Raw genomic sequence first — 11,185 nt, 5'->3', positions numbered from 1 at the left:
GTGGTTTGATTCATTTTTAGCTTGGGAACTGTACTACCACAGTTATCCAGGAAATGAGTTTTTGTGTAGGTATCTACATTTCCTACTAGGAATAAGATTCCAGAGTCTTAGTACATGCACCAATTCATATTATCAGCTACCTAGAAGCTTCAATTGCCCTACATTCTTGATAATGCCAACTGGGATTTGAATGAGAATGGAGACTTAAATGCATGTTTGAGTAGATGGGGGAAGGATTTGGGCGGTGTGGCCTTGGAGGAAGTGTCTTTCCTTAAAGACCCAAATTAATAGAATGAGAGGTATTAAAAGGGGGCATCAGTAAACTCCATGGATTGTAAGAACACATCAAAACCCATATTCTAAATTAGAAAGGCTTAAAGAAATGAATGAATTTCTTAATTGCACATGACCTACCAAAGTTAAACCAAGAAGAGATTTTTTTAAGTTAGACGTGTCACTAATGACACTGAAACATCATTTAAGAAACCTTCCATCCAAAGCAAAAAGCCCAAGCCCACACTGATTTCCCACAGAACCTAACCAGAAACTCAAAGAACTAAGACCAGTGTTCTTTACACTGTCCCATGAAACAAAGAAATTATACCTCCAAATTCTTTTTATGAAGCCAGAATGACACTAAGCTAAAGAAACATAAGAAAATTACAGAGCAAGCTAGCTCCTTTATGATAGTAGATGCAAAAGTTCTGGAAAGAATGAACCAAATTTTAGAATGCACTCACTATGATTAATCACTTCACTCCCAGAGATCAGGGGGTACTTCAGCATATGTAAGTCAACAATGTAATATACCACATACATGGACTCTGAGGGCATAAGTCTTCACATGATCATCTCATTGGGTGCAGAAAAGACCGCTGGGAAAATCTCATACTCCCTCATACAAGTTCTGGAAAATCCAGAAATACAAGGAGCATAGCTTAATATAAGGCAAATAATACACCACAGGCAGCATGCTAAATGGAGAAAACCTGAAACATTTCTACTAAAATCAGGAAAAGGATATTCATCCTTTGTACTACTGTTCCAGGTAATACTTGAAATTGTTAGACTAATAATACAAGAGATGATAATGAAAGATACAAATAGGAAAGGGAGAAGTCAAAATATTCTTGCCGATGATTCTATACATAAACTCCCAAGAGTCCACCAGAAAAGTATTGCAAAGTGGTAGGATACAAAATTAACGGAAAAATTACTAGCCTTCCTAGATAACAATGACAGACATCAAGAAAGAAATCAGGGAAGCAGTTCTATTCAAAATAGCTGCTACCCCCTCTATCCTCACCCCTATATTGAATATACCTAATCGCAGAATTAGAGCACCAGTTAGACAGTGGAAACTTTAAAGGCGAAAAAATTCACACCAGACGATGAAAAACTGCCTATACTCATGGATCTGTAGGATTAATATGAAAATGTCTGCCTAGAGCATCTACAGTTACAATCTCCAGCAATTGAAAAGATGATTATCAATTCCATATGGACACACACAAACTCCCAAGATGGCTAAACAATCCTGAACAACTGCTGGAGGGAACATTGTAGTAACAAAACTGTGTTACTGGCAGAAAAACACACATTGGTAATAGAACTGAGGAGCCAGACATGCCCATCTTACAGGTACCTTGTTTTTTATTTTTGAGTCCAAAAAGAACACATTGGGGAAAAAAGACAGCATCTTCAACAATTGTTGACAAACTGGATAACTACCTGCACAAAACTCAATACCAGATGGACCAAAGATACCTTGAATCTGTTAAGAGGAGAAGGTAGGAAATATACTCCAATTTACGGGTGCACTTAAGGGCGTGCTGAATAGGCCCTGGTAGCACACAAATTAAGACTTAACAATTGACAAATGGGACCACATGAAACCGAAATACTTGTACAGCAAAGAACCCTATCAACGGTGGCTAGGCAAACTACAGAGTGGGGGGAAAATACCAGCTATGCATTTGACATTCAATATCTAGACTAAAAAAACAAAACAGAAAACACACAACTGTGTGAGTGGCTAGTAAGAATTTCTTAAAATGTTTAACATCTTTAACCATCAGAAAAATGAAAGTTAATTTTATTTTACCCCAGCCAGAATTGACTAATATCAAAACAAACAAAAAACGAGTCTACAAATGAGAGCAGGTGCTGGTGTGGATGTGGGGTAAAGGGAATACTCACTGTTGGGAGTGAAAATTGGTGCAGCCACTAAGGACATTAGTATGGATCTGCCACACTAAGTGTAGATCTGCGATGTGACCTAATTGTACTCTCCCTGGCTATATAAAGACTACATTTTATACAGAGATGTTTCTTCCTCACTGTTGGGTGCTGCTCTAATTACAATAGCCAGGAAATAAACACAGCCACAATGTTCATCAACTAGTGAATAGATAATGAAAATGTATTATTTCAGTGGAATATTATTTGGCTTTAATGAAAAATAAAATTTGCAAGGACATGGATAGAGCTGGAAGCAGTCATACCGAGTAAGCAAATTCAGATCCAGAAGGAAACACTGCATTTCTTTTTCCTGTGTGGATCTAGCTTTCCTTCTTTGGATATGCATGTCTAAATTAGAGCACCTGTAGAAGTCAGGAGGCTAGAAAGCCTTGGGATTTCAAGAGAGATAGTAGAACACAGGAACATAAAGAGGGGAAGGGGAATAATGACACAGAATGTGTTAAGTGGAGTGAGGGATGGGAGGGCAGGGTCAAAGAGGGAGTGCAGCAAAGAACAACTAACTCTAGAGCCCTTTGGAAAAAAGCCACATGAAAACCAGCTACTTTATAAACTTCTTAAAATATACATGCATTATAGGGGAATAATGTTTCCACTGTATGCCATAGGCTATCACAACAAAATCCAATGCTAGGTTTGTTCTACCTTCTTCTACTTGTTGGCCAGTGGGGTCTCACAGACTCCCATAAAACTTTAAAAGCCATTGCCATGACTTTGTCAACGCAACTTGATGGTAAGACCATTGTATTTCGACCATGTGGAAGACATCACATACTCAAGTAATGGAAAGCAAGCCTGCATCCACCTGGAAGCTTCTTGCCTATTGGCTAGCTGTCATAGGGTAATGTTCACCACTGCTGGTGGAGAATAAATAATCAGCATTCTTACCCAGCTGAGAGTCCTGCAAGCTATGATATCAGCCAGCTTGGCAAGACATGTCCATTGGTGTGATGGTGGCATGAATAGTATGAGAGTTAGTAACTTCTCTAATAGTATGGGAGTTAATAACTTCTTTCTGATTTAATGTAAGGTCTGTTCCACAGGGCAGAACTCATGCCTGGTAATAATGTTAATTGAATCAAGAGTTCATAGCCAAATAGATGTTAGGTCCTACTGTGACCTGCTGCTAATATTCTATTAAATAGACATTGTATCAAAATGCCCTCTAAATTCTTTTTTATTTATGCCTATAAATACAAGGATGGTTTAATATATGTAAATCAAAGTGTAATATACTATATAAATAGTATATTTATATACTCAAAGAATCAAAGAAAAGCAGTTGATTTTCTTAATAAATGCAGATGACTTTTGGGAAACCCCAATATCTCTGTAGTAAAATGTCTAAAGATAGTAGGAATACAAGGAAACTACATGAGCATAATAAAAGCTATACATGACAGGCTTATAGTAAGCATCATATTAAATGGGGAAAACCTCAAAGAATTTCCATTAAAATCAAGAACAAGAGTGACTGCTTTTCTCCATACTGATTTCATACAATACTTGTGGCCTCAGCTAGAACAGAAAGACAAAGACATAACAAGGATAGAGATTTTCTTTAAAAAAATTTATTTACTTATTTTTATGTATATGAGTACACTGTAGCTGTCTTCAGACACATCAGAAGAGGACATCAGAATCCATTACAGATGGTTGTGAGCCACCATGTGGTTACTGGGAATTGAACTCGTAACTTCTGAAAGAAAAGCCAGTGCTCTTAACCACTGAGCCATCTCTCCAGCCCCTGATACAGAGTTTTTTTAAAGGGAGAAATCAAATTATCCTGTTTGTAAATGATGTACTTGTGTATGTAAGAGATCCTAAAGAATCTGGGTCCAGGGGAAAAAAAACAGTAAAATGACAGTATACAAAATTAACATATCAAACCCAGCAGCCTTCAACAGTAAAAAGCATCCCATAAAGAAACCTGGGAAACAATCCCATTTGCAACAGACTAAAAAAATTCCCCAAAATATACCTAAGCAAGGAAGTAAAAGATCTATGAAATGAAGCATTTAAAACACGGAAGAAAAAAGTTGAAGACACTGGAAGATATATCAGCATATTGTGAGAATTGCTATAATACCAAAATCAATCTACAGATTCATTGCAATTTCCATCAAATTTCCAATAATATGCTTCACAGAGATGAAAACAAACCAACAAACAAACATGAAAGTACAGAGACCCTGAGGAGACAAAGCAATCCTGAGCCAAAAATAGAAAGTCTGGAAGTATCATCATGCCTGGTTTTAAGTTATAATAACTTTAACTTCAGCAGCAAGTCCCCCGCCTCTCTCTCTCTCTCTCTCTCTCTCTCTCTCTCTCTCTCTCTCTCTCTCTCTCTCTCTCTGCCTGGAATGACAAAAGCAGTCACTTGCCGTAGTTTAAAAGATTAAGAAAAACAGTTCAGTGCAACTCCACTCCACACAGCGCCTGCATATTGCACTCACAGATTAACCCCATCATGCCTGGGGACCAGATAACTGGCTTTTGTGAAGACTCCACTTTCAGCACTTTATTGTGAAGCCCGCATCTTTTGCAGATCCCTCTCTGATCTCGGAGTTGGGGACTTTGGATAATACTTAGATTGTAGGGTGTTTTCTGCCAGCCAGTCTCTTTTGCACGTACAGAGGATTAGTCTGAAGTTAGGAAACCTCTTCACAGATTTCAAAGTTTGTCTCATCCCAAGACACGATGACTTCCCCCTAAAGCCTGAATTTTCTGTCTATCACTTCTCCGCAGTCTCTCTGTCTCTCAGTCTCTGTCTATGTCTATCTCCCCGTCTCTGTCTCTCAGTGTGTGTGTGTGTCCGAATCTCAGTAAAGCTTCCAGGCTCTGGCTTTTCCGGAGAAGTATCAGGAACACTGGTGAGCCACTGTAGCAGAAAGACAAAGAATAGGGTAGATAGGTCATTGAACTGGGCAGATTTTAAATCAGTGAGTTAGAAGAAAGGGGCGGGGCGGAGGGAAGACAAAGAGAATCTTTAGCTGGAAAAATCCATCTGTGTGCACCTAAGGGGAAAGATTTGTTAAAGTGGAAGCACCTCGGAACTAACGACTGTGCTTTGCGACAACCTAGTGGTCGACCACTAGGTGGCACTGCAAACACGACTCCTAGGCTCCCAAGCTGGTGGCTTCAAGTTTCTGGAGACCTGAGCTCCAAAGTCTGAGAGGCGGTGATCTGGGCGGGCAGAGGCTGTTTAAAGGCAGAGTGGTGAGGTACTAGGAGACTGCGCCCTGGCGATGGCTCTACTCACTCGCTGAGGTGCGCCCAGGTGGACATCAGGTGCCCAAGGAGAGCGAAGTGTCCAGTGAGGACGCCTGGCCCGGATGCAAGACCAGAGCCCTCCCTGTCAAAACATTCAACTCCCAGAAACCGCCTGGAACCTGTGAGGAACCATGCTTACCTTTGCGTGGAGCAGAGCAGAATGGGTGAGCCCGCTTGTGCTTAGAGATATTTTTAAAGCAGCTGGATGGTGTTTAATGTGACAGTAGGATGGGTCTATTTATACCTCTGAGGTGTAAATAAAATGCATTGCAAATGATTACCATCCGATAGTTTTACCTCACTGCTAATATGATGGCTCTCTGAATGTGTCTTCATAACTATTTCCTCATACTGTGCTAGTGTGGGACTTATAAAAATAGCATTCAGACTCAGTGAATTTCAACCATTCAGAGTTGAAGAGAAATATTTATTGAGGGGAAAGTATTTTTGTTTTTCTCTACTTAATGTACTGCAAAGTAAGCTTATCTATCGGAGACAGTAACTTTGTGTTTATGCTCAGGCTAAGCGACCCCTTTGCTACAGTCCTTTATGACCCCAGAGAGTATGAATTGAGGATTTGAGGAGAGTCCTTGTTAATGGTAAGAACACAGATAAATCTGCCTTCCTTGATGGAATGTTTATATGCTCTTCAGAAACCTGGGCTCCCTTGAGCAAAATTGGATGCAATAGCCCAATAATGTGAAAATCTGGACACTGCCTGGGACTCGTTATAGAGTTTGGATAGGGTTCGGGGATCCTCTGAGAGTAAACTTAGGAGCCAAAAATCAGACATTTTTAAAGTTGTACTTTGCATAAAAATGGAAGCTTCACAAAAGCACTGTAAGTCAGGCGTGTGTGGGAGCAGCCCTGTGAACACACTAGTGAACACAGTAGTGAACACAGTAGGCTTGTGTTAGAGGGCCAGCACCAGGTACCAGGAGCACAAATCAGAGCGAGGAACAGCAGGGCCACGACCCTAGTATACTTGTGTCTATCCAGCCATTTTTGCAGGTGCTCTTGGTTTTGGTACGGTAGCACATTCTGTGCTGTGGTATACTCTTACCTTCCTGAGATCATAATAACAACGGCAAACAAACCTGTCTTACAGTAAACCCGATGCCAAGAAGTGGGGGCATTTTCTTCCAGCAATGAACTCGTCTCGCCTGACTTTATTGGATCTTACCCTGAACGCCTCGGAGGACACCATTTTAGAACCAAATGTCAGGAACAAGTCTTCAGCCTGTGAAGACATGGGCATTGCCGAGGAGGTGTTCCTCACTCTGGGCCTCGTCAGCCTCTTAGAGAACATCTTGGTCATTGGGGCCATAGTGAAGAACAAAAGCCTGCACTCACCCATGTACTTCTTTGTGGGGAGTTTAGCAGTGGCCGACATGCTCGTGAGCTTGTCCAACGCTTGGGAGACCATCACCATATACTTGCTAAATAATAAGCACCTGGTGATAGCAGACACCTTTGTGCGCCACATCGACAATGTGTTCGACTCCATGATCTGCATTTCTGTCGTGGCCTCCATGTGTAGTTTGTTGGCCATTGCGGTGGACAGGTACATCACCATCTTCTATGCCTTGCGCTATCACTACATCATGACAGCCAGGCGCTCGGGGGTGATCATCGCCTGCATCTGGACCTTTTGCATAAGCTGCGGGATTGTTTTCATCATTTACTATGAATCCAAGTATGTCATCATTTGCCTCATCTCCATGTTCTTCACCATGCTGTTCTTCATGGTGTCTCTGTATATACACATGTTCCTCCTGGCCCGGAACCATGTCAAGCGGATAGCAGCTTCCCCCAGATACAACTCCGTGAGGCCAAGGACCAGCATGAAGGGTGCCATGACCCTCACCATGCTGCTGGGGATTTTCATTGTCTGCTGGTCCCCCTTCTTCCTTCACCTTATCCTAATGATCTCGTGCCCCCAGAACGTCTATTGCTCTTGCTTTATGTCTTACTTCAACATGTATCTCATACTCATCATGTGCAATTCTGTGATCGACCCTCTCATCTATGCCCTCCGCAGCCAAGAGATGCGGAGGACCTTAAAGGAGATCATCTGTTGTCACGGATTCAGGCGAACTTGTAGGCTCCTTGGCAGGTATTAAACGCCTTCCCCCTCTCGGTGGCTCTCATCTCTCAGTCAATTAGGTTCCCCAGGGCATAAGCAAGGTCGCTAAGGATCTCAAATGTGTTCTTCTTGATCTCCTTTGCAGCTCAGTTTGGTAGTTGCCTGTTTGGGGTGTGCACGTGTGAACTGTCTCCATGGTGAGCCTGGGCTGTGGCAAGTCTCTTAACTTTTCGATCACTCTCCCCGCCCCCACTTCCATTCCATTTTTCAGAGGTTTTACCATCCTCTGCCTGACCTGGTAAGTGACCCGAGGAGATGCGGAACCTCCTGGATGAGCTGTCATTGAAAGAAACACTGTGGAGGCCCATGTCACCGTCAGTGGCCTTTGCATTTGGTTCAGCTTTCCTAATGACGAGATCCATGTTTGCAGGGTGCACCTTTAGTGTTCTTTTCAGGAATGGAGAGCCATCCGGCTCCTTTTTATTTGAGACTTCCATTTTATTTGTTATGGGTGTCTCGACAGCTCACATATCCTAGACTTCTGGCTTCTGGCTTGCATTCAGAATTGTCTGGGGACCAACCTTAGCTACCTATACTCCTGTCCATCATAGTTTTGTATTTACTCAGACATAAAACTTCTATGCTAAACACCTTGCTTTGTGTTTTGTGAAAACCTCCATATCTCTCACTGTCTTAATCCTGACTCAAGTCAGTGTTTCCAAGAAATTTGGGGGTGGTCATATCGGGGACTCTAGGTACAACCCCCACCCCCCACTCCATTTATCACATGTCCAAAGTCAACCTAAGTTGGCTTTCTCTCACATAGTCATTCACTAGCTCTTGGTGTCTGAGAGTTCCTCACTTTGCAGCATCTTAACCTGCCTCCAGCTATCACCAAAGGCCCGGCCCACAACAAAGACACACCATTTTCTCTAGTCTGGAGTGGAGGAAAGGGATGCAAGCTCAAACACTAACCCTGGCGACCCTGGCTGTGTGTCCTTCACTCCACTCCAGGGCCCACCTCTGTGCTTACCTCCCAGAATGGCCAAAAGAACTATCTGGAAAAAAAAATGGGAGAACTTCTTGTAAAATTTGAAAAAACACGTAGGATTTTTGTTGTTGTTGTTGTTGTTGTTGTTATTTAAAAGAACTGATCCACATGGGTGGGATCACACACAGTAACATGAAGGAAGGGTACCCGTGCCAGTTCCGGAGCAGTTTTTTGGATTCGAAGAGACTTGCTGTGCTCAACAGAGCCGCGTGGATGCCAGTGAAGATCATAGAGTTAGAATAAGATATTGATTTTGGTGGTCACACTGCTCGTCCGGGCACCCAATTGTCACTAGTCTAATTCTCTGCTCTGGGTGCTAAAATGACTTGCTACAAATCTTGACCTTTATATTAAGGTATTTAAGAACATGCTTGACTGCATTTTAATCTCTATGTAAACAGAATAGCCCTTGTGTTCAGATGTTGTCATGTTTGGGATCTTCATCTGAAGCGAAGTGTATGAGCTCTTACAGCTCACAGGTTCCATTTCGAAGTAGTGTGCTGGAATTAGTATTTTCTTTTTTCATTGGATACTTGACATCTAGGATGTTTCCAAATGAAAGAAAATATACATAAAGCATCAGACATACAGATCTTCCCACAGTGAACTGTGGGTGTAAGATAGGTCCTGTCTATAGAAGATTGTAAGAACAGAGGAACTTTCTAGTATCCTGTCATAATTAGCTTGTGAGCATGATCAGCAACCCCTCTAGGAGCTCAGCATAGAAAAACAAAACAAAACAAAACACACAGTGCTGGTGTTAACAGCAAGGTGCATGAGATGTCCAGATCTTTACAAAAACAAGCAGATTGTTTGCAACTGATCTACAAAGAGCCTCTAGCCTTTCAAAATGTTTCCTGTTCATAGCTGCTGAACAGTCACACGCAGGAAGTGAAAACTCTCATTGTAGCCATTAAAGAAAGCAGAGTCCTCTGTGGCCATGGATGTCACCGGGACATGGGCTATCTGCAGGCTTCCTCTCTTGTCTGAACAGAGCAAGCACTTACAGTGTTTGTAATTTCCAAGTCGAATCTTCTGCCTATTATCCTTGAGGGTTTAGCAAGGTGACTCTAGTTCTGATCACAGGGGTAGAATGAGACATTGATCTTGGTGGTCACACTGCTCATCTAGACACCCAACTGTCACTTTTCTAATTCTCTGCTCTGGGTACTAAAAGAACTTATTACAATTAAGGTATTTAAAAACTGAATTTTAATCTCTATGTAAACAAAATAGCCCTTGTGTTCAAATGTTGTCATGTTTGGGAAAATATATGCATGTAGTAACTTGTTATATTTATGCAAATAAGCCAACCTTGAAATGAAGCCCCCTTAACAACAACTAAAAAGAATACACATACGTGTCAAACATGTGGCATTGGATGTTAGCTTTCTGTTTTTGTGGGAAATGTATTTGCCTGAAGTTCCCTTAACGAAAGAAGAATACACATGCATGTCAAACATGTGGTATTGTATGTTAAGCCGTATGTCTCTGTGGGAAGTGTATTTGCTGTAAAATATGTGTTCATAGAAATTGTTAGTAAAGCAGAAGGATGGTTCAACTTATACTAATAAATATATATATAATTAATAAAATGGATAGACTAAACTATACATTTGAATTGGCCATTTGGATATGTGAGATTTGGATGATTTTTTTTTAATCTTTCTGGAAACTTTCTGGTAGGTATTACCAAATGAGAATGTGTGTGCATTGGTGAATTCTACTTGACAGCATTTATTGCTTGTAGTATAGACATTTGAAATTATATTACTCTTACAAATAAAATAAACTTTATACTTGACTCTATATTGGAAAATATGTCCTAGTACATAATTATTCTGGGACAATCACTTATTATAAGCTCAGTATGGGGCTGGAAGTACTGGAGATGGAAGAAGAGTGGGGGAGGACAAACATTCCATCTTAGCCTCCCGAGGTGTGTGCTGTCATTCCCAGCTGGGCTTTCGGGTTTCTAACAAGCTCCCCAAAACTATTAGTCCAAGATCCCACTTTAAGAAACGCTGGCTCTCAAGTATCAGCAAGGTCACATGACAACAGCTTATTGTTCACTTTTCTATCACGCTACATGCTAAAAATAAATCAGCAGAGCCTCTTACAGTTGGCTATTCAAGGACGAGATTGCTCAAGATCTAACGCCTGGCTTATACAGGTGAGTTTCTTTTCTTACTCAATTTCACTCCTCATGTCTAGGTGGGCCAGGGAAATCCTATGTGCCTGAACATTCAGTATTCACAAACCGTGTCTATGTGTACTATAATGCCAAGCGTGTGACCAGAATTGCCATTATATTTTTAAGGAGTGAAAGGCCAAGAATAATTATCCTGTGTGTGTGTGTGTGTGTGTGTGTGTGTGTGAGAGAGAGAAGGATACATTGTATAGTTTATAAATTCACATAGCACAACCCTACACAGCTGGGAGGTAGGGTTTGATGCATTACAGCCCAGGAACAGGTAGCAGGGCGAGTCCAGAAACGCTCCTAGGCAATCGAGAGA

The 11,185-nt window shown here is 41.4% G+C and overlaps 1 protein-coding gene across 1 annotated transcript; it reads left to right on the top strand.

Moving 5' to 3' along the window:
* The first annotated feature begins 6,263 nt into the window (after positions 1 to 6,263).
* Positions 6,264 to 10,238, top strand: Mc5r (melanocortin 5 receptor). The gene has a single exon (XM_052155942.1). It carries the CDS (start codon positions 6,681 to 6,683, stop codon positions 7,653 to 7,655), a length of 975 nt encoding a protein of 324 aa, XP_052011902.1. The 5' UTR covers positions 6,264 to 6,680; the 3' UTR covers positions 7,656 to 10,238.
* The last annotated feature ends 947 nt before the right edge of the window (positions 10,239 to 11,185 follow it).

The sequence above is a fragment of the Apodemus sylvaticus genome, chromosome 13 (genome assembly GCF_947179515.1).
Source record: "Apodemus sylvaticus chromosome 13, mApoSyl1.1, whole genome shotgun sequence".
Classification (NCBI taxonomy): domain Eukaryota; kingdom Metazoa; phylum Chordata; class Mammalia; order Rodentia; family Muridae; genus Apodemus; species Apodemus sylvaticus.
The sequence above is the reverse complement of the archived record's forward strand: the minus strand, read 5'-3'. Positions and strand labels throughout refer to the sequence as shown.